The sequence below is a fragment of the Symphalangus syndactylus genome, chromosome 23 (genome assembly GCF_028878055.3).
Source record: "Symphalangus syndactylus isolate Jambi chromosome 23, NHGRI_mSymSyn1-v2.1_pri, whole genome shotgun sequence".
NCBI lineage: Eukaryota > Metazoa > Chordata > Mammalia > Primates > Hylobatidae > Symphalangus > Symphalangus syndactylus.
The window spans coordinates 26,157,113-26,184,315 of record NC_072445.2 but is presented as its reverse complement, the minus strand read 5'-3'; the positions used below and the strand labels follow the sequence as shown (position 1 = coordinate 26,184,315).

The following is a 27,203-nucleotide window of genomic DNA, read 5'->3' as shown; positions in this document are numbered from 1 at the left end:
CCACACCGTCGCGCTTGTTGAGCCTCACACAGACGTACCAGCCCTGGGCCACAGCCTAACCTGAACACAGAGGGGAGGGAAAGCAGAAGCGGGTAGAAAGGAGGCACCTTGCAAGATTCCTCATCCCTTCCTCTTTGCTGAGGTCCTTCTTTTGTGCCTGCTGACTCAGAAGGGGAAGGGAAAGGAAGGTCACTGAAGGCCTCTTGTCACTGTCATTTCTCATGTCCTGCCAGCTGCTTCATTCCAGCAGCAAAGGGAACTGAAGGGAAATCCTGGGTACTTACCATGCCACTGTTCTTCTTCATTTCCTTTCTCCTTGTTGCCACCTGCCTGTACATTTCCATGTCTGCCCATGAAGACCCTGTGGACTTCAGGGAGATTCTGCACCTGACGGCCATGGCAGGGAAGGGAATCCCTGCTGCCATGATGTCATGCGGGGAATGGCACCTGGTGCTATTTTTCTTAGAAGCATAGTCTTACATGGCGCTATGCTGTTCTAGACACCATCTTGAAACCATAGGCTGCCTATATTCTGCCTACCGTGTTCCTTTGCTGTTTTGGTTTTTTTTTAACCATCTTAATTTTTTATGTCTGTAGGTTCTTGCTCCAACAATTTCCCCCTCCTTCCCATATCATTAAGCTCTTTTTTTCCACCTGCTCATTCTTTTTAGTCTATAAATGTGCCCACCATTCACTCTAACCCAAAAAAGTCCCAAGCCCTTCTCCCCTTGAGTTTCTACCTCTTTCCTTTTCTTACATTACCTTCCAAACTTCTTTCTTCAGTGCAGCTTTCCCACACCCCACTTACTTTTCAACCCCATCGAGTCAGGCATCTCCCTCTGCAACTCTACTTAAGGCAGCAGATTAACCAGAAGAACTCAGCAGGTATATACCTGGCATCCAAATGGTTTGCCCCTGCCCACTTCTCCAGCCAAAGTCTTACAGATGAGTCTCCCTCAGAACCAAACTAGGTTGATTCTCATCCTTCGTCCCCCAGACACAGAGTCCTCCACTCAGTTTCCATGCTTTACCTGCAGTGGGCTTCCCTCCTGACATGCCTGCTCCCTCCCAGCAAGCTCATCCAGGTGTCACTCTTCCTTCAAGTCACATCTCGGTGATACTCTCACTGACCACTCAGAGTTTGCTGATTACTCCTTGACACATCTCTGATGGTCCTTGTTTCTGTCATTCCCTTGACACTTAATATGATCTTCTTTATTTTATTAGATGTATTTTGTATCCATGTCCTGACTTTCCAATTAGGTTGTTTGCCTCTTAAGAGCAAGCACTGCATCTTAATCCCCAGGATACCCTGGGGGCCCAGCACTTTGCTGTTTTAATAGTTAGAAAGTGTTGATCAGTCCCTGATGTGGACAACATTGGTAATATCCAACTGAAAGCTTCATCCATGAGGATAAACAGTCCGCATGTGGACTGTTGATCAGGCTTAATTTTGCTACTTCTGCTTCTCCACTCTGACACAACTGACCTGCCTTTGTCTCTGCTTTGGAATCCTTTCCTGAGCCAAAATAAGATGCCTCTTTCTGGAAATACATCTTCATAAAGCCAGTCACTTGATGTCCCCCACACAAAATTAATTCTTTTTATATTAAACTACTATGGACTTTCTTGTTCATGAGCCTCACCTAGAAACAAGAGCTGTGAGCTGCCGTAGAGTTGGGCCAGTAATTCATGGCTCCAAACACACTTCAGGCTAAGAGCTGGAGGCACCCCACTCCTTGCCTAGAATTCTCTCCCAGAAAAGCTTTAAAACCGCTTCATTTTCTGCTGAATGAATTTTCCCCAAGGCTTGCTCATCCACTAGCTACCTCAGCCATTGCTTGTGATGCGTTTTAAGCAAACAGGCATAAAAGATAGCTGCGATCACTGAGTGTTTAGTGAATACTTACAAGTTAAGCAATGTTTATATTTGTTACTCATGGAGAACCAGGAATCCAGCCCGACTAAATGAAGTAATCAGCCCCTTTGGTCCATACTAGGAGGATCTAGCAAAACAATTGGCCAAAACAGCTGAGGATTCCCTGCCAGAGAAGTATGTTGGCAGGAACTATTCTTCTGGGAGGAAGCTCCAGAGAGTCTTATTTTGTTCTCTTTTACTGACCATATTTCCTCTCTCTTGCCAGTTGCTTGAAGTAACTGATCATATTACACATTCCCAAGCTTTGAACCCTGGGTACTTTATCACTGAGTTTTCTTCGAGTTGAGGATATTCGTTTTAACACTTTCCTCTTCATATGTTTTCTTTGTTTTATAAAAAGGATGTTCTTTTTAGTGAAATTCAAAGATAACAACTTAATATTGGACTCCCTTCTCCATGTATGAGGAAAGGGCTATTTTAATTAAAGGACTCATCTCACTGGCCAAAGTGACACTTGGAGGCTTTCATGAAGGAGACAGTCCATCAGATTCTGATTATCCAAACCAACAGTTTTAGCTATGTCTGCTGTACAAGAACAGGGATGCTGCTCACTAATACAAAATTGATTGGTTCACTATCAACAGAACTAACGATACAAACAGAAAACAGTGTGCACATGGCTATACTCACATGTATGCACATGTTCCAGGAAGAGGAAAGGTACATATGTGTGAAGATGAGTAATCTTCACACATACAAGGCCACGCACCATTTTCTGAGCCACCCTCTCATTCCTCATCCACTGCCTGACTTTTTGCCTTTGTTGTTCTTGGAAGCAGAGGGATTTCTCTTGTCTTACTTCAGGGTCCTTCCGTCTCCTTCTGGTCCTCTGTAACTCAAACTCACATTGTAAGAAGGAGTGCTCTATGCCTCCTGGACATACATGAGTCAGACAAAAGTCAAGAGAAGCAGGCCATCAACCGTTCGTCGTTTTGAACAATTTCCTATTCACCGTGTCTGCAGACTGTTAGCTGGTGATCTCAGCCCAATGCAGCTGCATTCTCCAGTGCTAGAAAAATCTAAGCTTCTTTTATTGATTCCCCTCTGGCTTCTTCCACAGCCTGAATTCCATCATCTGGAGGGGGTGGGCCCAAAATAGCCCTGGTACATTGCCTGGTGCTGGGGGCAGCCAGAAATACCAGTTACTGGTCGAATACCTACCTTCTAGTCAGTTCATTGAAGTAGTTTTTCTATGTAAAGTTACTATCAATTTCAGAGATATACTGTTTATTAAATTGTCAATAAAATACAATTTCAGACATTTCTGTGGTTCTAAAATTAGATGTTTCTTTCCAAGTATACATAGGGTTACTTTTCTTTTTCAACAACAGATTTTCTCTAATATTTGTTTTGTTTTGTGTTTCTTCCTTGCCTTTTAGTCTTTAAAGAAGCTCAACCATGCCAATGTAGTCAAATTAAAAGAAGTTATCAGGGAAAATGATCATCTTTATTTTATCTTCGAGTACATGAAGGAAAATCTTTACCAGCTCATTAAGGAGAGGTACAGTTTGGTCATCATTATCTTATTATAGAAATAAATAGGCAAAGCAGATGTGTTTTCTTTCTGCTTTTGTGTTTTTTTTCTCTCTCTTTTCTTTCCTTATTGCATTATTCTGATTCTTTCTCCAGTCCTTTAACATTCACGCTACTGGGCTTTAATGTTGAAAGCTGCCAGTTAGGTGTGGGGCCCACCATATTTCTACTTTAGAGGCCCTCTGATAGCTTCAGGGAAGCTGTTCTCAATGCAGTCATTTTCTTATTTTAAAGAGTTATTCATCCAGGCTGGGCGCAGTGGCTGACGCCTGTAATCCCAGCACTTTGGGAGGCCGAGGCGGGCGGATCACCTGAGGTCGGGAGTTCACGACCAGCCTGACCAACATGGGGAAACCCTGTCTCTACTAAAAATACAAAATTAGCCGGGCATGGTGGGGCATGCCTGTAACCCCAGTTACTAGGGATACCGAGGCAGGAGAATCACTTGAACATGGGAGGCGGAGGTTGGGGTGAGCGGAGATTGCACCATTGTACTCCAGCCTGGTCAACAAAGGTGAAACTCCATCTCAAAAAAAAGAAGAGTTATTCATCCAAAGAAGCTCAGACTTAATAGACATTGCAGTTTTCCATTCCCACTAGGACATATGGGCAGAGCAACTAGAAGTCAAGGGTGGACCCAGCTTCCTGGATTTTGAGACCTCTGTTGAAAAGTTCTAGGTTTATTTCAGTTCCTCTCTTGCTGCAGTACTCAGGTAATTACATGCTGGCAAGAAGAGGCTGATAAGAAATTTACCTGCGACGGTCATTTTGAACTTTAAAGGTGAACTGTGTGGAGCCTCTTGGGCACATTTTTTGTGGCAAAATGAATGCCATTCGCAGTACTCCTCTGAGTGATCTGAGTGAACAAATATCATCTTTATTGACAATGACAGCGGTGTACTGTGTGTTTTGCCCAGCCAGGAGGAAAATGTTAGCCATTGCATTGCATAAGGGCTTCATCTGGAAGACCTCAAATTTTCCTCACCAAAATTTTTTAAAGTTTTAGTTCGTATCATGGAGAGAGGAGATTTTTTCATATTTATATGCTATGTTGGAGGAAAATCTTTTTTTTGGCTTACTATCAAATGTTTAATGTTTTTGTTTTTGTAACAAGTGAATATATTTGGTGTTTATAAGGTAGCTCCCCTGTATAGACAAATGGTATTCTTTAGTATTTATTATCAAAGGATCTGGCCTTTGATTTATAACTTTGTTTTCCTCTGCCTCATACAGAAATAAGTTGTTTCCTGAGTCTGCTATAAGGAATATCATGTATCAGATATTACAAGGACTTGCATTTATTCACAAACACGGTAGGTGGTTCGGAGTGTTGTGCTTTTGAAGAGCAGTGAAATGTTGTTATCAAGTAGAAGTTGTAGAAACATTAATATTTTTTGTAGCTGACTCCCAGAAAAGGTTGAAGAGTTGAGAGGCTGACAATGGATTTTAAAATATATTAACTTTTATAACCTGATCTCTGAATTTCCCTCATTACTTATTGTGTCTGTATGTTTTTTTTCTGTAGGCTTTAACATTAAGCTTGTTGGTTATAGATCTAAATATTATTTCTGACCATTGAGTAGTATGTTAAATGAGAAACCTACAATTAGAATTCTGAGAAGTTTCATGTGTTATGTTTGGTCCACTAACAGTGCTTCACTGTTACTTCTCATTTTTCTAATGTATTTATATTTCAACTTGTTTCAAGCAAGTTTAAAAGTAGTCTAACAAAATGTATGTGACACAGGAAAATAGAATAAATTAAAAATTAGCAAACTAAAAAAAGAGACAAAGGCAAAACAAGGTGTGGATATAGCCAGAGGTGAGGTTAGTCCTCAAAATGCATGCCAGCAAGTTTTATTTCAGTAGAAGAAGCAGGCTAAGATTTGACTGTGAGCTCATTGTCAGACCATGCAAAATGTGAAATATTACCAGTTACAACACACTTAGGTAAAAAGAGACCAGTTACCCAAGAAAAGCAGAACTATTCTTGATACCAAGACCAGAGAGAAGCTTTTTTCGTGGACCCTTTAGAGAGGATGGTATGTAACTTGACTTTATCATAAACACAGTGATGGGTTTTAGAGAGCAGTTTTTTGTCATATCCCTCAATGGAGGCCAATTACATCACCTAATCAGAGAAAACATTTCTACGGGGGCCAGTCTGAGTTGTTCTACAGATGGTCTGGTTAGGCTGGGGAGAAATTTAGAATATCCAAAGGAACAATGACCACATACCATTCTGGAAATCCCCCATCACTGTTCTTAGCTGAGCTTTTGAAAGGTATTAAACAGCAATGAGTTTGAGGTTCTGTTTTCCAGCAATTACCTGGAGTATTGCTGCTTGTTGTTACTAACTAGACACAGACCCAGCTGGGGTTGGATCAATACTTCTTGTGAGCACAGAGCCACCACATGGACGTATCCACAGGTGGGGCCAGAAGTCTTCTCAGGAGGTCATTTGAGGTCATTGTAGTATACAGACAGATGGGCCAAGCTGATTTTGCATAGGTAGAAATCCATTTACTCTCAGTCCAAGGATGTTGTTGCCATTGTAAATATTGCACCAACAAATAAGTTTTATTACTCAATAAGGAGACTGGGTGGAAGCCCTTTGATAATGTAGTCAGTTCAGATTTTTAAACTTTTTTTAAGAGAAGGTCTCAGTATGCTGCCCAGGCTGGCCTTGGACTCCTGGGCTCTAGCAATCCTCCTGCCTCAGCCTCCTGAGTAGCTAGTTTAGATTTGATGTAAATTAACAGTGAGTAGAAAAGACCTTGTGCTAAAGAAGGTGGCATAGTGCATCTGGGATCATTACCAGCCTGTCCTTTACTTCCGAGGTAGCCCCTTACAATTAGAGACTAAATGAAACATAGACAAACCTAGGCTATCTGCAAATCCTAGTCTGCCTCAGGCACATACTGAGTAATCAGCATGTACCATGCAAGACTGAGTCAAATTGTGAGCCAGTTCTAGTCAAAAGTTTCTAGTACAAGTTTTTTCTGATTCCACTGACATTTGTAGAACTAGCACTTGGGCCTTTATTCACAAGAATTCACAAGAGATAGTGTGAATTTGCAAAACATTAAAAACTTCTGGCATGGTATCTTAGGGACAAATAGGAGAAAGGTCACTTATTAGATTAAGAGCTCAGGGAAAAAAAATTACGAGAATTCAGTGGGATTCTCAAAAGAGATAACACATTTTCAGACAGAGACCAGTCATAGTGTCTCAGTTATTCAGGCTATTTTCTCAGTACTGGGAACTGAGTGGTAGACTTAAACAAAAGTTAATGTTCTTTGGTTTTCTCTTCTTTCTCATTTTTGTTGCTATTCTTTAGACCCAGATACTTGTTGCCAGAAAGTAGCCTTCTGTCCAGGCCTCTACCTAATCAAATGTATGCATATATACATACACATACACACACACACACACACACACACACAACACATAGACCACACATAAGCACCCCAAGACACATGCATACACATGCAAACATCTACATGTACACATACCCACATGCATATATACCTACATACACATTCATCTTACACACACACACACACTCATCTGTAGTACATAATTTAGCATCCGTATATTACTGTGTCAAAACAGTCTGTTGGAACTCTGCACTGTGTTTCCCTCCATGCACTAGACACACTGACCACAAGGTACCAGGGAAGGCTCAGTTTATGGAGCAGGTCGGACTTCGGCTTTTATAACCTCAACACCATTGCCATTACCAGAGATTCTTGTTGACACTTTTCCTCAGCAATTAAGTGCCCAGTTCCAGTTTGAGCTTAACATTTTATCTGTTACCTTATTTCCTTGCCAATTTATCAGGTAGAACGAATAGGTGTTGTCTAGTCTTTACAAAAAAGAGGAAACTAAGGTTCAGAGAGGTTCAAAAACCTGTGAAAGGTCTCATTGCAATAAAGTGCTTGAGTGGAGATTAGTTCAGATAGCCCATGCCTGTTTGCCATGCTTAATTAGAAAAACCTGTCTGTGCTCAGCGAGCACAAGAGAATAAGAGGTGAAGAAAATAATAATCATTGTAAGTGGTATAGAGACTAATTTCAGTTTTGCTCTGTCACCCAGGCTGAAGTGCAGTCATGCAATCTCCGCTCACTGCAACCTCCGCCTCCCAGGTTCTAGCGATTCTCATGCCTCAGCCACCTGAGTAGCTGGGACTACAGGTGCATGCCACCATGGCCAGCTAATTTTTTTTTTTTTTTTTTTTTTTTTGAGACGGAGTCTTGCTCTGTCACCCAGGCTGGAGTGCAGTGGCGCGATCTCGGCTTACTGCAAGTTGCACCTCCTGGGTTCACGCCATTCTCCCACCTCAGCCTCCTGAGTAGCTGGGACCACAGGCGCGTGCCACCACACCCGGCTAATTTTTTGTACTTTTTAGTAGAGACAGGGTTTCATCATGTTAGCCAGGATGGTCTCGATCTCCTGACCTCGTGATCCACCCGCCTCGGCCTCCCGAAGTGCTGAGATTACAGGCGTGAGCCACTGCGCCTGGCGCCTGGCTAATTTTTGTGTTTTTGGTAGAGATGGGGTTTTCACCATGTTGGCCAGCCTGGTCTCAAACTCCTGCTGTCAAGTGATCCACCCATCTTGGCCTCCCAAAGTGCCAGGATTACAGGAGTGAGCCACTGCACCCAGCCCCTATCCCATTTTCACTGATAAATGATTTTTAGAAACTGTCTAATGGTTTTTGTATGGTATCGACTTTGGTTAAGTGCACGTGTACCTCTATATTCCTTTCCTTCAGCAATGGAGAAAAAGCACTTAAAGCACTTCAAAGATTAGTCATGTGAATTTCGGGCTTTTCTCTGGTAGCCCATTCTCACTGTGAGGAGGTGCATTCTGCCCCTGGGGAGTAGACTCCTCTGAGAGGGGAGAACAGCGCGGTCGGTAGTTGCTATGGCCATACTTCGTGTCACTGAGTATTTCCTTCCTACAGGGAATGAAAACACAGCTCTACTTGGTGCTGATTGAGGAATGCCAAAGCATATGTCCTTTGCAGGAATTAAATAATTAATGCAAATGGTCTGTTTCAACTCTGACTTGACCTTACAGATATCCAGGTCACACTTATCCGTGCCAGAAATAGAAATGCACTGGGCAGTCTGAAGGACAATGTTTTGCACCAAGAGATGGTTCTCTGCCTCTGTGTTTCCTCACCGTCTTGCTGTGCATGACCTTGAGACAGTCCATTGCCTTTCTATGCATTGCTGTCCTTGTAGCCTTCTTGATAAAAACATTGTAGGTTTGAATTTAATAATATCTGGGAAATTAAAGTTTCCACAGCAGGAAAGTGTCCTGTATAAATTCATAGTGTTTGAAGATTGTCTGGTTATTTCCATAGATTCATATCCAATTCATCAATAACAAAATGTGGTAGAGGGGAGAAAGCCTTCTTTGTGGCTTGATGTTTTCCTTGCCCAAGGGTTATTAATGAAAAAGTAAGCACACACATTTTCTGCCAGGATGAAAGAAAATCCCTCTGTTATTCAGCTGGCATATAGGAGTGAAATTAAATTGAAGGTCTGTTCCTGTCTTCTGGAAGTCAAACAGTTTTGAACAGGAAGGTTCTTATCATAATAGCACTTTGCTGTTGCGTGATCTCTGAATAACCCCAACTAAAAGGGTTTCCATTGTGAATCAGAAGCCCAAAGGAAGAAGTAGGCTTATTGTTATAGGTCACATTGCACACATCAGCAGAACTGGAACCCTGCTACGAATCAGAGTTTTAGTACCACCTCCTCACCAATGGAGCATGTCAGATGTAATTCTTATTAGCGAAAAATGGAGCCATGTCTGCCTCCCTACTTTAACAGGTTGTGGGAGAGTAAAATGAGAGAATGTGTTAATAGTAGTGCTGTTAATGACTAGCTCTTGCAAGGTATTAATGTGCAAGCACTGCTCAAAAAGCTTTATAGGCTGAGCGCAGTGGCTCATGCCTGTAATCCCAGCACTTTGGGAAGCCCAGGTGGACGGATCATCTGAGGTCAGGAGTTCGAGACCAGCCTGACCAACATGGCGAAACCCCATCTCTACTAAAAATACAAAAATTAACTGGTCATAATCCCAGCTACTTGGGAGGCTGAGGCAGGATAATAGTTTGAACCCAGGAGGCAAAGTTTGCAGTGAGCCGAGAAGGCACCACTGTACTCCAGCCTGGGTGACAGAGCGAGACTGTCTCAAAACAACAACAACAAAAAACAAAAACAAACAAACAAAAAAGAGCTTTATAAATATAACACATTTAATCCTGCAGAACAACCCTATTAGGTAGATGCTATTATTTCCCCATTTTACAGATAAGAAAACTAAGGCACAGGAAGGATAAGTACTTTTCAGCCAGTGAGTAACAGAATTATGATTTGAAATCAGGCAACTTGGCTGGTCTGCACACCTACCCACTATGCGACATTGCCGCTCATAAGGAAATAGTAATGTCATGTTAAAATAGACATGAAAAGTACCTGTATATGACATAAGGGTCTTATACTTTTAATTACCAGGAACAGATCTCATGTGTATAAGGCTAATAATAGCCCATTGCTGTATTATTCAGTACTTAACAGAGGGCTAGTCTACAGATATATTCACAAATTTGTTATAAAGGCTTCTACTTGAAGTCAGTATAACAAATACAGCATATGTCAACTGACAGATACAGTTTTTCATCAGTCATTTTTATAGTCTGTTAGCAACTAATTTTCTTTCCCAGCCATTTTCCCTTGCTTGTTTTGAGCCCGAAGTAGGGCCCATAAAAAGAGAAGCTGCTTAAAGGGATATGTGGGCAATCGGAATCTTCCTTCCCCTCATTTCATTAGTGTGCATGTCCTCTGTGGAAGTATGATTAAAGAGGAGTTAGCAGTGAGGGAGAGGATAAAGCTTGGCTGATGGGAGGAGTGGCCAGTGTTTACAGGAGCATGACTGTGGTGGAAACAAAGAACGAGGTCTGGAGTGTGAGCACAATACTTGCATCTGAGTATGAATTGGTGATAAGAAGAACCGAGCAGAGAGAAGACACAAGTTTGTTGTGGTGGGTGTTCTAGATGATGCCAGAGGGAGTTGCCATAGTGGGTAGGAGCTGCAGAACAGAGGACTCATTGTAGGGGAACTGCCACATAAGTTTGGAAAGAATAATTACCCCAACTAATGAGAAAAAGGGAGTCTATGAGGGGAAACAGCATTAATCTAAACTTGAGAGGATCAAAACAACAAATCAAGGTTTAGCTATATGGGCCGGGCACAGTGGCTCATGCCTGTAATCCAAGCACTTTGGGAGGCCGAGGCGAGTGGATCACTTGAGGCCAGGAGTTGGAGACCAGCCTGACCAACATGGCAAAATCCTGTCTCTACTAAAAATACAAAAATTAGCCGGGCATGGTGGTGCAGGCCTGTAATCCCGACTACTTGGGAGCCTGAGGCATGAGAATTGCTTGAACCCGGGAGGTGGAGGTTGCATTGAGCTGAGATGGCACTACTTCAGTCCAGCCTGGGTGACCAGCAAGACTCTGTCTTACAAAAAAAAAAAGATTTAGCTATATGGATTGAAAGGGAGAGTAGAGCTGGACACTATAATAGCTATGACACATTTCTTGGTGGAATTGGGAGTAATTCATCTACCGCCCCCTGCCATCATGACTCAGTTTTCCCATCTGTTCAGTAAGAAAATGATGCCTGCCATTCCTTTTTTTCACTGGAATGTTTTGAACGCTCTGAATTTTTAGGAAGACAAACCATGGTCTCACAATTCATCTATTTTCAGGGGTCGCAGGTGCATTGACAAAAGATCACTGTAATCACTGCTTGTATCCTTACACATTCTTAAGCCAATTCCAAAATTGAAACACACAATCAGGCCTTCTGCAAGCTGGAGGGTACTCTGAAGAACAGAGGGTCCAAACACAATGACTCAGTTATACTAAGTCTTAGAGATGTCACCCACTGTGGTGGGCATGAATAAATCTTTATTTAATTAGGCTGATCATAAGCATCCAAATGTGTCCATATCAGAAATCTTTTCTTTCGTTTTAAAGGCCATTCTTGACTGGTACTGAATGCTCTTTGCATTTGTTGAGTTGACAACCTCAAGTTTGGTTCTTATGTATAATTTTGATTTATTTTACTATTAAGTTCACTAGGATATTTCAAGGAATTGTATTAGGTATGTACCAGTACAATGGCAGGATAAAGAATGAGCAGTGGAATATATATTCATAAATATTTCACAATATACATACAAACCCATGTATGCATGTGCTATAAAATAGCAAACTTGCTGTGCCTGTCTCTGGTTTAACCTATGTCAAACTTTTTTGATCTCGTCAATGCCTTGGATTGTGGAAAATAAAAGCAACCCCGTGATGGGAAGGAAGTACTTCCTCCTCTCACTTATGCCATCTTGAATGTATCTGATCACTTCTATACCTTCACCTCTTCCGTATTTACTGGGTTCTAGGTTCTGTAATTACATTCACTTTGTCCATCTATGCCAGCTACTTCTCTTACAGATCCGCCATTATGCCATAGTATAATACTATCCATTTGGAACTTGACCCAGTATTAAGTACTGTTGTCTTTAGAATGATGAACAGAGAGGATTGTCCTTTCACTAAAATATTGTTCCTTTCCATGATAATGGCAGTTAGTGTATTTTCATATATAACCACATCACAATCACCCTCCCTTTGCTCTAGGGTAGAGACAGTCTTTGGAAAACAACCTTGACCAATAGATTTAGTCCTACTAGAGTTCCTGCCTTCATTCATTCATTCAACTAATACAACTCCCTCTGTCACAAGGACAACCAGCTCTGAGCCCTCATTGTCCCCTGCACTACTGGGTCATTGTTCTCTCTCAGTTCTCAGTGCTGTCTCATGGGTTTCCTCCCTCCTATCCTCCTCACAGCTCTGGTTTGCTCTCTAGTTGACCCTGGTGCTTGGCTCAGGTAGATGTGTTAACATTAAGCTGTTTAATGTTCCCTACAGACGAAAGTCCTTTGTTCAATCAACAAGAATATATTATGAGACCACGGTGCTCCTGCCACTGTGCCAGGAATTCACAAGAAATATAAATGTGGCCTCTGCCCTTAAAGTGCTTCCATCTAATTCATAAAAAATGGTTAGCCAGGTGCAGTGGCTTACGCCTGTAATCCCAGCACTTTGGGAGGCTGAGGCGGGTGGATCATGAGGTCAGGAGATCGAGACCACCCTGGCTAACATGGTGAAACCCCATTTCTACTAAAAATACAAAAAATTAGCCGGGTGCAGTGGCTCAAGCCTGTAATCCCAGCACTTTGGGAGGCCGAGGCGGGCGGATCACGAGGTCAGGAGATCGAGACCATCCTGGCTAACACGGTGAAACCCCGTCTCTACTAAAAATACAAAAAATTAGCCGGGCGTGTTGGCGGGCGCCTGTAGTCCCAGCTACTCGGGAGGCTGAGGCAGGAGAATGGCATGAACCCGGGAGGCGGAGCTTCCAGTGAGCCGAGATCGCGCCACTGCACTCCAGCCTGGGGGACAGAGAAAGACTCCGTCTCAAAAAAAAAAAAATACAAAAAATTAGCCGGATGTGGTGGCAGGCGCCTGCAGTCCTAGCTACTCAGAAGGCTAAGGCAGGAGAATGGCGTGAACCCGGGAGGCGGAGCTGGCAGTGAACTGAGATTGTGCCACTGCACTCTAGCCTGGGTGACAGAGCAAGACTCCGTCTCAAAAAAAAAAAAAAATGGTTAACATATCTGAAGTTGATAGAGCTCAACTGGAGTTAGAGGGGAGGGCCTATTATGTCCATGAGGGCAAGAGTCACGTCCATTGCATTGTTTCTGAATCCTTAGAACCTAATCTGTTGCCTGGCATGGAGTAGATGCTCAGTGAAAATGTGTTGGTAGAATGAATGAATGAAGGCTAGCATATTAGAATGGCATAATGGAAGAAGCAAAACTCAAAACAGGTGTTGGAGGATGTCAAGAGTTGGGATGATGTAGACAGAAAGGAGCAAAGGGCACATTATTAATGGAAATAAGTACAGTTATGCATCACTTGATGACTGGATATGTTCTGAGAAATGTGTTGGTAGACAATTTTGTTGTTGTGCAAACATCATAGAGTACACTTACTTAGACACACCTAGATGGTATAGGCTACTACATAGCTAGACTATATGGTATAGCCTATTGTTCCTAGACTGTAAGCCTCTACAGCATGTTACTGTACTGAATACAATAGGCAATTGTAACACCATGGTAAGTATTTGTGTATCTAAACATAGAAAAGGTACAGTAAAAATATAGTATAAAAGATTTTTTAAAAAATGGTACACCTGTATAGGGCACTTACCGTGAATGGAGCTTACAGGAAATGGCTCTGGGTGAATCAGAGAGTGAGTATGAAGGCCTAGGACACTTTATAAACACTGTACACCGAGGTTACACTGAATTTTTTAAATTTCTTTCTTCAATAATTAATCTTAGCTTGCTGAAACTTTTTATTTCATGAACTTATACTTTTTTTAACTTTTTGACTCTTTTGTAATAACATTTGGCTTAACACATTATCCGGCTATACAAAAGTATTTATATCCTTATTCTATAAGCTTTTTCTGTTCTTAAATTATTATTACTTTTTTAACTTTTTTGCTAAAAACTAAGACGCAAATACACACATTAGCCTAGGCCTACACAGGGTTAGGGTCATGAGTATCATTGCCTTCCACCTCCACATCTTGTCTCACTGGAAGGTTTTGAGGTGCAATAATACACAGGGAGCTGTCATCTCCCATGATAACAAAGCCTTCTAGGTACCTCCTGAAGGTCCTGCCTCAGGCCGTTTTACAGTTAACTTTTTTTTTTTTTTTAGTAAGTAGAAGGAGTACAATTCTAAAATAATTATTAAAAGTGTAGTATAGTAAATACTAGATAAGGATTTTTCAGCTTCATTATAATATTATAAGATCACCATCATATATGCAGCCCATCATTAACTGAAACTTCGTTATGCAGTGCATGACTGTACAGTGAACTTACAAAGAACAAGGAGTTGTACCTGATTGGAGCACACTTTACATGTATTGATAAGTGTTGGAAAATAAGTTTCCCTCTTTAGGTAGAGTGAAAGGAGTTCAGCCCTCTTAAATAGAAAAAGGAGTCATGGATGGTTTTTGTGGGTGAATGAGAGAATGACAAGGGAGAGATAGTGTTTAAGTGGTCAGGATTATAGGAGAGAAGCTGGAGCAAGGAAGGTCTGCAAGAAAGTGGCAATGCAGGCATAGGCAGTGAGAAAGTAGAAAGAGACAGATATGAGATTCACCCCCACCCCCACCCCCCCGCGCCGCTCCAAAACAAAGTCTTGCTTTGTTGCCCAGGCTGGAGTGCAGTGGTGTGATCTCAGCTCACTGCAACCTCCACCTCGCAGGTTCAAGCAATTCTCCCACCTCAGCCTCCCAAGTAGCTGGAATTACAGGCATGTGCCACCATGCCCGGCTAATTTTTAAAATATTTTTAGTAGAGATGCTGTTTCACCTTATTGGCCAGGCTGGTCTCAAACTCCTGACCTTTAAGTGATCCGCCCGCCTCGGCCTCCCAAAGTGTTGGGATTACAGGCGTGAGCCACCGCGCCTAGCTGATATGAGATGTTTTAATACAAAATACGACACAATCTCATAACTGGGTAAGGATGGATCCAACATAACTACAAGGTACCTAGAAATCTTATCCAAAGTTTAGGAAGAGGAGATGATTTGGGAGAGGACAAAAGTGGTTTTGGATAAGTTAACATAGGGATGATAGTGACATCCAGTTGCTATCCAAATAGAGATTTAGGTCTTCAGAAGGGTAGAGAAGGCACATTAGAAATGTAGACTTGAGCATTGTCAACATACAGGTTGTCAAGGAATCGTGTAGATCTTCAGTGATGCCTATTAATTTCTCCCATAATGTGCTAGTTAGAATCCAGCTTTCACAACATTGATGCAGATTGAGTAGCTCTTATTTGAAATGCTTGGGTCCAGAAGTGTTTCTGAATTTGGATTTTTTCAGATTTTGGAATATTTACATTGTATTTTACCAATTGAACATCCCTAACCCAAAAATCCGAAATCCAAAATGCTGCAGTAAGCAATTTCTTTATGTGTCAAGTTGGTGCTCAAAAAGTTTCAGGTTTTGGAGCATCTCAGATTTTGGATTTTCAGAGTAGGGAATACTCAGCCTGTAATGATAGCAATGATAACGTGTAACAAATAATAGCATCAGCAGCAGCTGAGTTGTGTTTCCAGTGTTGGTGTCCCATTGAGATTTGGAGCCACATTAAATGATGTCTAGGTTGGTGATACTCTCAGGAAGTGGGAGGTTTGGGATTTTCAGAGACATATATTGCAATTCACTGGGCGTTTGAGTGAGCTTGGAAGATTGCCATGTTGACTATCTCCTGCCTCTACCTCCAGAGCTCTGCTACAGTTGAGACAGGCTTCCCACGTGATGAGTTATCTTTGCCTTTCATGTGAGCTGCAAATGTACCATTGTACTTCCTCACTAGGCAAAGTAATAAGTACTTAACATTTAAACATATGTTGCAACATACACCACAATCTCAGATATGAGTAGGTCATATTCATAAATTCTTCCTTAAACAAAAATTATAATTGTGTTTCTGCTGTGGTATAAACTCTCAACTCCCATCAGACAGTTATCTGGGACGGGCATGGTGGCTCACACTTATGATCCCAGTACTTTGGGAGGCTGAGGCAGGAGGATAGCTTGAAGCCAAGAGTTCAAGACAAGCCTGGGCAACAGAGCAAGACCCTATCTTGACAAAAAAAAAAAAAAAAAAAAACTAGCCGGGCACCATGGTTTGTGCTGGTAGTCTCAGCTACTTGGAAGGCTGAGACAGGAGGATCACTTGAGCCCAGACTGCAGGGAACTATGATTGTGCCACTGCACTCCAACCTAGGCAATAAAATGAGATGCCATCAGTGATATTTTTCCCTTGAGTGACAGTTTATTTTTGCAAAGTTATCTCAGCCTATAATCCAGTTTGATATTTTAAAATAAATTTTCTCTCGTAAAAAAAATTATCAAGATCACCTTTGAACGATTTGCAAAGGGAAATGAATGTAATCCTATGAGAAGTTCAAAGGACTCTGCATTATCTGTGGGATGAATGCATAAAGCCTTTGGTGCCATGCCAGACTACTTTTTAAATTGTAACTATTTTGCAGAGAGCAATACAATCGCAAAGAATAATACGGAAGCAAACTTGCATTTGGGTTTCTTCTCCTCTACTGTCTCTACAGGCTTCTTTCATCGAGACTTAAAGCCTGAGAACCTCCTCTGCATGGGACCAGAACTTGTGAAAATCGCAGACTTTGGTTTGGCCCGAGAAATCCGATCAAAACCTCCATATACAGATTATGTATCTACCAGATGGTGAATACTATTTTTCTCAAAATTATTTAATTGCACTTCTTTAAAAAGATATCATTATGCTAAGGATAATATTAAAGTCACAAACGTTAACTTTTCACTAAGAGAAATAGTGCAGTCTGAAACACATATTTATAGATATGTTGGTAATGTATAAGGTTAAAAATCTTGTGTTCTAAATCATGTTAAAAGAAAACCTATTATGCTTTTCTATAATGTAAATAAAATTTTATATATAGGCCTTCCTGAGGACAGCTTAACAAAAGAATTATGTAAAATATTCTGCAAAGACCTGTCTGAGAACCATCTAATTGCTATTGTGAAAACTTTGAGACACTGGGAATTTGATTTAAGCAGTTTGCCATGACCAAGTAGTCTACACACAAGTTGTAGGTTTTTTCCTCCCTCTCCCTTTCTCTCTTAGTTTTCCCTTCCGGTTTCTCTTTTCTCTCTTTTTTCCTAATTCTTACTTTCTCTGTGTTTCTCAAAGATGCCATAGAGAAGTCTCCTGTAGAGAAATGCTCAATAGAAAATACTGTGAACTAGAGAAGCACTACTTGTCAACAGCAGCCCACGGCAGTTGCCAAGTTCTCACAATTCCATTACACCACAGTGAACTAGAGAGAAAATAGGAACATATACACCCCCTCACTGAGAACGGATTGTTATTTAATTTAATGTCTGAGCAGTGGAAGCAATAGCTAGCAGTTAACCTTTGTTCCTCCAGGTACAGGGCTCCAGAAGTACTCCTGAGGTCTACCAACTACAGCTCCCCCATTGACGTCTGGGCCGTGGGCTGCATCATGGCAGAAGTTTACACCCTCAGGCCGCTCTTCCCTGGAGCCAGTGAAATTGACACAATATTCAAAATTTGCCAAGTGCTGGGGACACCAAAAAAGGTAATGATACAGAACAAAGGCCGGTGGGCCAAAGCCAACAGCTTCCCATGCTTCCTCCGCTCAGCCCTGTTCAGCACTGGCATGATTGAGCACCTGCCCATTCTAGACTCTTTCTCTTGACCTCAGTCATTCTCCACTGCCCACCTTCTCAGATACGGTCGGCTTCTCTTCCTCCTCCTGTTCTTAAGTATGACATCTGTCATGACTCCTTCTGCCTTCCTCTCTGTATCATCTCACCTCCCTTGCAGAACTTCTCATTTCTCATTGCTACAACTCTTATGCCTGTTCAGAAGTCTGAATGTAATCCTTAGCCCCTACCTCCCTCCATTATTACTCCACTCACATGTTTACAGCTCTATGGGATTTTCTCCTGACTCCCTCACCATCACCTCAAACTCATCATTGCCTTTTGTTTAACACCCTACTAGCTTCCTTCTTTTATTCTCCATTTTCGTTTGTGGTCTGATCATAATCCCAGAGCCCCCACCTTGAGGCTGAATTTCAGCTTTACCTTCTCTCTTTCTCTTACTCCCCTTTCCCTTCATCCAAGCGGTTGGTGGGTAAATCCTGTTGAATATTGCCACGTGGCTCTTGTTCCTTCAAGTCCACTGCTGCCATTACAGACTGGACCATAGTCACCCACCTGTGTCTAATGGTGTCTTCCCCATCTTTCTGCCTTGAAGTATTTTCACTCTGGCTTCTTGTTCAGTCTGTGGCCAGATTCAACCTCCTAAAGAACAGCTCTGGTACTGACTTCCCTTCATTAAAGTATTGGTTGACTCCCCATTGCCCAGCCTCGTAACTCCTATTCCTATCGCTCACTTCATACCTGTACACCTAACAGCTGCATGCCCTGAAATTTCCCTGCTTCTGTGCTCTGCACATAACACCCCCTCTGCCTGAGTGATATCTGTCACATGGCCATCAGTAATCCCCCTCCTCGCTGTTTCTCTAATCTCCTCCACATCTTCAGCTGTGTCCTATGTTATTAATATAATTATTTGTGTGCATAGTTGTTTCCTAGACCATAAGCTCACTCAGGAAAAGGATTTGCTGTATGTTTATTTTCCCAGGTCCCAGCACCATTGCTGGTACAAATTAGATCCTCAAAAAAATTTTTTAATCATTTGAATGAATTATTAATGCCACCTCTTCAAGAAAGTTTCCTGAGTCCAATGCTGGAATCTTTCTCCTCTGCATATCTATACCTGTACATCTCTTGCAGCTTTTGTCACTTTTTACTCTGCATTATTACTGTTTTTAAATAAATGCTCCCTTCTCTTTTAAGAACGGTAATACTCTTAAGCGCAGGATTTATATTGGATCATTTTTGGATCTCCAACAACACTAAGCATATAGCAGGCATTCCAGAACCGTCAAGTGAATGAATGATAAAAGCTATATGTATTGCCACTTGGCTTTAAAAAGGAGTGAAGGAACAATTACCTGAGGCTGTATGTTATAAAATAGTAGTGTTAGAACTAGAAGGAACCTTAAAGACCATTTCTTTAGCATTTTCCATCATTCCCTCCAGCATTTAGTGTCCCATAGAAATGATGCATGAAAAAGTGGAAAGCTTGAGATTGGGTGAAACATCTTTCTTTGCTGCTGGTCTTCTCCACACGTATACTTTGAATCATCAAGTTGAAGATACCGTAGGTAGAGTTTCACACATTTATTTGTCCAGGAACAGAATGTTTTGTTTTATTTTGTTTTCCCCAAAAGAATATCTCATTGGCAGTTTCCAAAACCTCTGTCTCATGGAACACAGTTGGGGAAATATTTTGTTTCAATCCCAAAATCTCAAGAGGTAGACTCTCTTATGTAAAGATGATTAAACAAGTTGGCAAATCCAGTGTCTTTTCCACTATTCCCCCAGATTTCATGGTCTTGGTGGTCTCTCTATTAATCCAAATATATGTCTCATTCCATACAGTGCCACAGTAGTGAATGTGGGTGGTTAATGAATGTGGGTGGGTAATGACATGGTTGCCTTTCCATTTGGGGCACACATGCCAGAATACAAACTTATATCACAGCAATTGGCTGAGCAAGATTTTCTATCTTTCCTTCTTTCAGACTGACTGGCCTGAAGGCTATCAACTTTCAAGTGCAATGAACTTCCGTTGGCCACAGTGTGTACCCAATAACTTAAAGACCTTGGTTCCCAATGCTAGCAGTGAAGCAATCCAGCTCCTGAGAGACATGCTTCAGTGGGATCCCAAGAAACGACCAACAGCTAGTCAGGTTTCCTTCCATTTTCTTCTGTTACGAAGTTCATATCTAACTCTGAATAATTTCTATAAATTGCACAGGAAATATTTAGTATTTAGTATTATGGGTGAGAAATAGTGCAGAATACCACTAATGGTGTACTATATAAGGTATGAGAACTTAAAATAGTTTGAAACTTACTGGGTATAAAGTAGTTACGATGTAAACAATATAGTTGCTTTGAAAATTGGCATATAATTCACATGATATATCACCATTTATATGGAAATGGAAATAAACATATATTTATCTGTCTTTGGAGAATGTTTTCAAATCTATTCTCTATGAGTTACAATTATATAGTAGTTTGTTTATAAGCCGGTACTGGTTGTTGAAAGGCAACTTCATATTATGTAAAGTCCAACTGACCCATGACCTAAAGAGATTGACAGATGAGATAGAGCTAGGATAGTAACTGCGCTTAGTATTTCATAGCACTTTACAGTGTGCAAATTCTTGAATATATTTTATATAATTTTTAATCCGATAAAGACTCCATGAGACAGGCATTATTGTTTTCAATTCTGTGAGTGAGAAAACTCAATCTTGGAAAGTTTAAGCAATTTGTTGTAATCACTCATCCACTAATTAGTTCAAATAGCGCAACTAACTACAATTCAACCAACCGACCTGAAGCATGAAGTCAGGTCCACTGATTTCATAGCTCCTTTCCCAATCCATCCTCCCATGGGCCACTTAGACTTAAATAATGAAATATACCCAAAAGAGGTGTGGTAACGCTGGGGGCTCATCACTCACAGGCATCTTGCAAGCCTCCTTTTGTGGTAGTTACATCTGGCCCCTTCTCAACTTGTCTCACTGACAGTTACATTGCTCAGAGGATCAAATAAGTGACCAATTCTAATCAGAGAAGATGTTCAGAAGAAGAAGAGTGATGAGGATATTTGAAGAAAAGTGCCAATGTGGTGGTAGAATTTGTGATAGCTGGGGAGATGATAGTTGGAGGAATAATTAAGGAGTGTAGAAAAGCAATTTTCTGAAAGCTCAAGGAAAAAAGAACTACAATTTGGTGCGGTAAGACTTTGGATGGCTCAAGGGTTGGAAAGCTCTCAGGAATGCACTTCTGGTGGTGAAATTCACAAATGGCTGTAGGGCAGAAAAGAAGCTTTTCGATGAACCCAGTTTTTTAACAGATGCATATAAGAAATGAAAAGAAAAAGATTCTGTAACAAGGAAGCAAGAGAGGAATGTATGCTTTTACGAATAGTGTGAAAAGCTAAAAATACCCCCCAAATCAGTTAAGACTTGCAAAAATGTCTGACTACAGAGAAGGCTTTCAAGTTATAATAGCTGCTAGAGTCTGGGACCTCTACCAGGCTATTCCCATTAATTGCCTCTGTATCTACACTTGCATATAATCATTACAGATGTTTATAACTGTCCCAGGCCTACTCAGAAAGATTATGTTATGCTTAATAACTTAAATTCAAAAAGACAAGAGAATACAGGGAATATTTCAGAAAGAATTGTAACCCCCTAAACTTTAAGTTATCTCTTGGCTATCCAGAAAACTCAGTTATCCAGAACAACTGACACGGTTTTGTTCTTGATAGGGAGGGGTTAACTATATCATGTATTACACTCTTGGCACTTTTGGGATAAAAGCATATGTGCCTGCTTATTTTGTACTCAATTCTTCAGAGTCTTCCAGGATCATTATGTTTGGCTCTTTCAGTTTTGTATTATTTTTTTCTTCTTCTGTGGAATGAGGAAATAGGCTTGGAAGGATGAAATACCCTATTTAAGACACATAGCAAATAAGTTACAAAACCAGGATCTCTGTTGATCCAGAATACTTTTTAGAAGTAGCCAGGGTAACAGCAGTGTAACTGGCTACTATATATAAATAACTTTGTGTTGCAATCATTACATATATTTTATGGTATCTGAGATAAGAAAAATCACAAGGGGTGTTAAAAATTCAGGATACTTCTAGAAGAAAGATTAAATTATCTTTCTATCTTTTGTATGGATGTAATTAAAAAATTGTCATCATATAAAAAGGCAGTATGAACTATTATTTTTCCTGATGTTGTAATGTTTGTGGCCATGTGTCAACTTTGTAAAATTTATAATTTGTTGTAATATTGTATTCTAAATAAATATTCACTTTTGTGAAAATAATATTAAAAAAAAATTCAAGATACTGTTTTCTAGTTGGGCTAAGAAACAGTAGTAAACTGGTCACAATGAAACATAGCCCAGTAATCAAGACAGTGGTAACTTTCCTGGCTAGACTTTTCTTCTAAAGCCTTATTTGTCATTCCAGGCACTTCGATATCCTTACTTCCAAGTTGGACATCCACTAGGCAGCACCACACAAAACCTTCAGGATTCAGAAAAACCACAGAAAGGCATCCTGGAAAAGGCAGGCCCACCTCCTCATATTAAGCCAGTCCCACCTGCCCAGCCGCCAACCAAGCCACACACACGAATTTCTTCACGACAACATCAAGCCAGCCAGCCCCCTCTGCATCTCACGTACCCCTACAAAGCAGAGGTCTCCAGGACAGATCACCCAAGCCATCTCCAGGAGGACAAGCCAAGCCCATTGCTTTTCCCATCCCTCCACAACAAGCATCCCCAGTCGGTGAGCAGCCCAGATTCACCAGTGAGCTTCGTGTCTGTTTATTCCTCTTCCAACCCCATTATTGTGTGAAATATTTTCTTTTTCAGTATACAGGGTCCAGTCATGGTAGATTTATGTTTGCAACAGCATGGAATTGTGAAAAGACCCTTGGCTTTGGAGTGAAAGGTCTAAATTCAAGTTCTGGCTGTGCATGTTAAAAACGTTGTCACTAATGGAGGCAGCTATAGGGTAGTGGTTGGGAGCTGGCCTCTGCAGCCGGACTACCAGGGGCTCAAATCTCAGCTCTGCTGTTTAGTAGCTTGATACCTGTGCAAGTTATCTGGCTTCTCTGCTCCTCATTTTCCTCATCTGTAAAATAAAGATAACAATAGTACTTACGTGATACAATTGCTTTGAGGACTTATGAGTTAATACTTGAAAAGAATTTAGAATAATACCTGGCACCTAGTTACAACTCTGTAAAGGTTAGTAATTGTTATTAATCCCTACGGATTCAGTGTCCTCATTTATAAAAGGAAGATTATAGTACATGTCTTACCTACTAGACAGGGTTGTTCATGAGGATCAAAGGCCATGATGTTTTTAAGATGTTTTGAAAAGCATAAAGCGCCGTATTGATATTTGTAGATTGTTATCCACGTTATTGCTGTTAATCAATACGTTAATGCTGGGCTATTAACTGAGCCCAGATCTTTCTGCTCCTCTTGGGCTGGTTTTCAAAAGAAAACAATGAGTGTTAGATTTAATAAAATAATAACCTGACAAGGGATTCTGTTTTTTATTAGCTTTGCAGTGCTGTCTGAAGAGGCCAACTGTCTATCCTTTATGAAAAAGTGGCACTTTCTGTGTCAGTTAGTATTTGCTGACTGCTGGCTCCCAACCACCACGATGTGAGATGCAAGGGGCAAGGGTGATACCTCTGGCCTAGTCACTTTATTGCAGCACACAATTTAGAAGTGGTATGTGTATGGAAATGTCCTGTTGTAGCTAATTCTTTATAGCTAAGAGATAGTAACCATATCTACTGAGAAGGCAAAAAAAGCATTATTTGCATTGATTTCTGTAAAAGGACAGGCTAACTGACATCTTAGCCTTAATTTCTTACATCCATATTTATAACAGTAGAGATCATATTAACTCATCTAGGATGAGACTGAGTATTAATTTAGCCATCTTCCTGGTGTGTGAGATGTATTTAAAAAATTTTTTTATCCTTATTTTATACAACTTTAACATCCTCAATGGATGGCAGCTGATATGATCCATGAAGGATGAGTGAGACAGAAAGATTGGGAATGTGTTTTCTACAGTTGCCCCTTCAGATAAGCAATGTTATGCCCCAGGAGCCTCCTTTGCATAGCAGAGGAAGTTCAGAATGGAGATTACTCATTGATGAGTTCTGTTAATGCCAAGTATTGCTTCCCCCCCACCCCCATTTGTTTACACAGAAAATTGCAGCTGGCCTGGAGCACAAAAATGGTGAGATAAAGCCAAAGAGTAGGAGAAGGTGGGGTCTTATTTCCAGGTCAACAAAGGATTCAGATGATTGGGCTGACTTGGATGACTTGGATTTCAGTCCATCCCTCAGCAGGATTGACCTGAAAAACAAGAAAAGACAGAGTGATGACACTCTCTGCAGGCAAGTGTGCTGCTCACGTTTGCAAACAGACTGAATCTGGGATTTATGAGATTGTGGGTACATACCCGAGGATATATACTGTCTCTCGTGCTGACCCAAGCCACGCTCTCTTCATTCAGGTTTGAGAGTGTTTTGGACCTGAAGCCCTCTGAGCCTGTGGGCACAGGAAACAGCGCCCCCACCCAGACGTCGTATCAGCGGCGAGACACGCCCACCCTGAGATCTGCAGCCAAGCAGCACTATTTGAAACACTCTCGATACTTGCCTGGTAATATAAATGACTTGGCTTTACTTTCATTATTAATAAGAAACCCTGTCCTTGGAATCACATATTCACAAAGGGTCTGTTTTAGAAGGCAGATTATAGGGGGCTTCCCTTCAGAACTGAGGGGAACATCGTAGAAATATTTGCTGAAGCCCAAGCCTCACTTTTTTTTTTTTTTTTTTTTTTGAGATGGAGTCTCTCTCTGTCACCCAGGCTGGAGTGCAATGGCGCCATCTCAGCTCACTGTAGCCTCCACCTCCCGGGTTCAAGCAATTCTCCTGACTCAGCCTTCTGAGTAGCTGGGACTACAGGTGCCCGCCACCATGCCCGGCTAATTTTTGTATTTTTTAGTAGGACAGGGTTTCACCATGTTAGCCAGGCTGGTCTTGAACTCCTGATCTCAAATGATCCACCCGCCTCGGCCTCCCAAAGTGCTGGAATTACAGGCATGAGCCACCGTGCCTGGGGCCAGGCCTCACATTTTTCTTTTATAGTCACCCAAGATAAGAAATATGGTATAGGGAACTGGGTCCAGCCTCCAGGGAGGGAGGAACTGGCAAAAGCTGGGCGGCATGTCTGAGGCCCCTCTACCAGACCAGGTTTAGGGGAAATGGCCAATAAGGAAACCGGGGTAGGAGCTTAGTCACACCATCCTGGCAGTACTATGGGGGTTAAATGTCAATGCTATAGTTTGGTGGGTATCCAAGCCTCTCTCCTGATTTTCTGTATTCCAAACTTACAGCATTAGTGAATCATTCATTCAGTACATATGTATCAAGCATCTACTGCATGCCAAGCACTACGAATATTATTGTAAACACAACAGCCAGGCAGGGCCACTGGGTCACACAACCCTGGGGAATTCCTTCACACTGTAGTTTACACAGTGGCTTTATACAGCAGTTTTATACAGCAGCCTTGCAAACAACATCCTCACCCTCACACAGCTTATCTGCTAGTGGTGGCAGAGAGACTTTAACAAACAGACAAATAGTAATCACAGATTGTAAAAGAATGATCAGGTAAGGCCTCTCTGAATAAGCAACTTGGCTGGGCCCCAAAGAATGAGAAGGAACCAAATGTGCAGAGAGCTGAGGGCAGAGCACACCAGGGAGAGAGGAAACAGCAAGTGCAAAGGTCTAGAGGCAAGAGAGGGCTTGTCCTGTGAGAGGAATGGCAGAGGCCAGTGTGGCCAGAGCATAGTGAGAAAGGAGGTGACGTAGTGTGTAGTATGAGGCATCTTTGGGGCCTTGTAAGAAATGTGGATTTTGCTTCATGAGCGATGAGAAGTCCCTGAAGGGTTTTAACTGAAGGAGTGATGTGGTTGTATCAACACCTGTGTGCTGAGTGGGTGGGGGGCAGCAAGCCATAGCTGTAATCCAGGTGAAGGGGATGGTGGCACAGGCTGAGCTGCAGTCAGAAGGGAGGAATGGGGTGAGAATGGCAGGCCCTCTTGATGCATGAAATTCCTCATCCTCTGATTTGGAATGTGGCTTCTAAATATTGCTAGACTTCATCAGGATTGACATTTTGATCTTAGAAGATTGGCCTGACAGGCCCTAGGATGATCTGGAAGAAGAGAGATCCAGATGACAGGTATAGAGGGATCCAGTATGAGGGGCCAAGCCTTGAATTACAGTGACCACAGGCAAAAAGGAGCAGGGAGTGAATCAGAGAGCTATTTTATTTCTTTTTGGTTGTAGGGGAAGAAGGAGAAGGATAAAGGGGGAATTTAACCTTTCAGTTCTGAAAAAAAGCTGCAGTGCCTGTGGGAATGGGAGTAGTGGTCCAGGTTGGGTGAGAAGATGGAACCCCGGGGACAAGACAGAAAGAGGAGAGCAGAGGGCTGCAGAGTTGGAGGCTGGGGGTGGGGGATGGAGAAGAAACTGAAAAGGTGACTGAAAGGAAGTAGTCTGTGAAGGGGAAGAACAGCATGTCCAGCAGCAGCGAAGCCCAGGATGGCACCAGAGGGTCAAGAGACGTGGGACAGATCCATTGGATCTTAGAAGGATAAGAGGCCTCTCTTGGACCACCAACCAGTGAGATATCTTTCCTCGGACATCTGTCAGATGACATCATCACAGTCCGTTTTTGCTTTGATTATTGCATCATAGAGAGTTTTTGACAAATTGAGTTCTGCATTAATTTTATCTTTGTAGTCTAGTGTAAGATTCATTGTGTAGTTTGCATTTTAAAATCATTTCTTCTCTATCAGGCATCAATATAAGAAATGGCATACTCTCGAATCCAGGCAAGGACTTTATTCCACCTAATCCATGGTCTAGTTCTGGCTTGTCTGGAAAATCTTCAGGGACAGTGTCAGTAATCAGCAAAGTAAATTCAGGTGAGTAATGATCATTAACCCCTAAATGGCAAAAAGCAAATTCCTTGGATGCAGGAAGGTGGGTACAAGGAGCCATGGGACGAGCTTTGGAGGCATAGGGGTCTTTGTCGTCTGAAAGCTCAGGCCTCTTTTCCAGCCCTATCCTCCCCTCTTTCTCGGCAGCAGTCCCTTGGGACTCAGCCAGCTCCCATGGGAGTCTGCCTTCAAGGGTAGCTAGGGAGTAGAGCATAGTCTTCCCTGGCTCAAGGGAAAAACAAAAAT

The 27,203-nt window shown here is 41.7% G+C and overlaps 1 protein-coding gene across 2 annotated transcripts in view; it reads left to right on the top strand.

Moving 5' to 3' along the window:
• CILK1 (ciliogenesis associated kinase 1) overlaps window positions 1–27,203 on the top strand; it is a 41,029-nt gene that overhangs the window by 5,949 nt on the left and 7,877 nt on the right. The window contains exons 3-11 of one of the 2 annotated variants that reach the window (XM_055263003.2): window positions 3,319–3,440; window positions 4,706–4,785; window positions 16,781–16,913; window positions 17,638–17,809; window positions 19,889–20,056; window positions 22,374–22,694; window positions 24,143–24,333; window positions 24,453–24,601; window positions 26,814–26,942. In XM_055263003.2, the coding sequence (XP_055118978.1) occupies window positions 3,319–3,440; window positions 4,706–4,785; window positions 16,781–16,913; window positions 17,638–17,809; window positions 19,889–20,056; window positions 22,374–22,694; window positions 24,143–24,333; window positions 24,453–24,601; window positions 26,814–26,942 (1,465 nt within the window). Of the gene's footprint in view, window positions 1–3,318; window positions 3,441–4,705; window positions 4,786–16,780; window positions 16,914–17,637; window positions 17,810–19,888; window positions 20,057–22,373; window positions 22,716–24,142; window positions 24,334–24,452; window positions 24,602–26,813; window positions 26,943–27,203 lie in introns of both variants that reach the window. The other variant, XM_055263002.1, reaches the window with a different exon arrangement.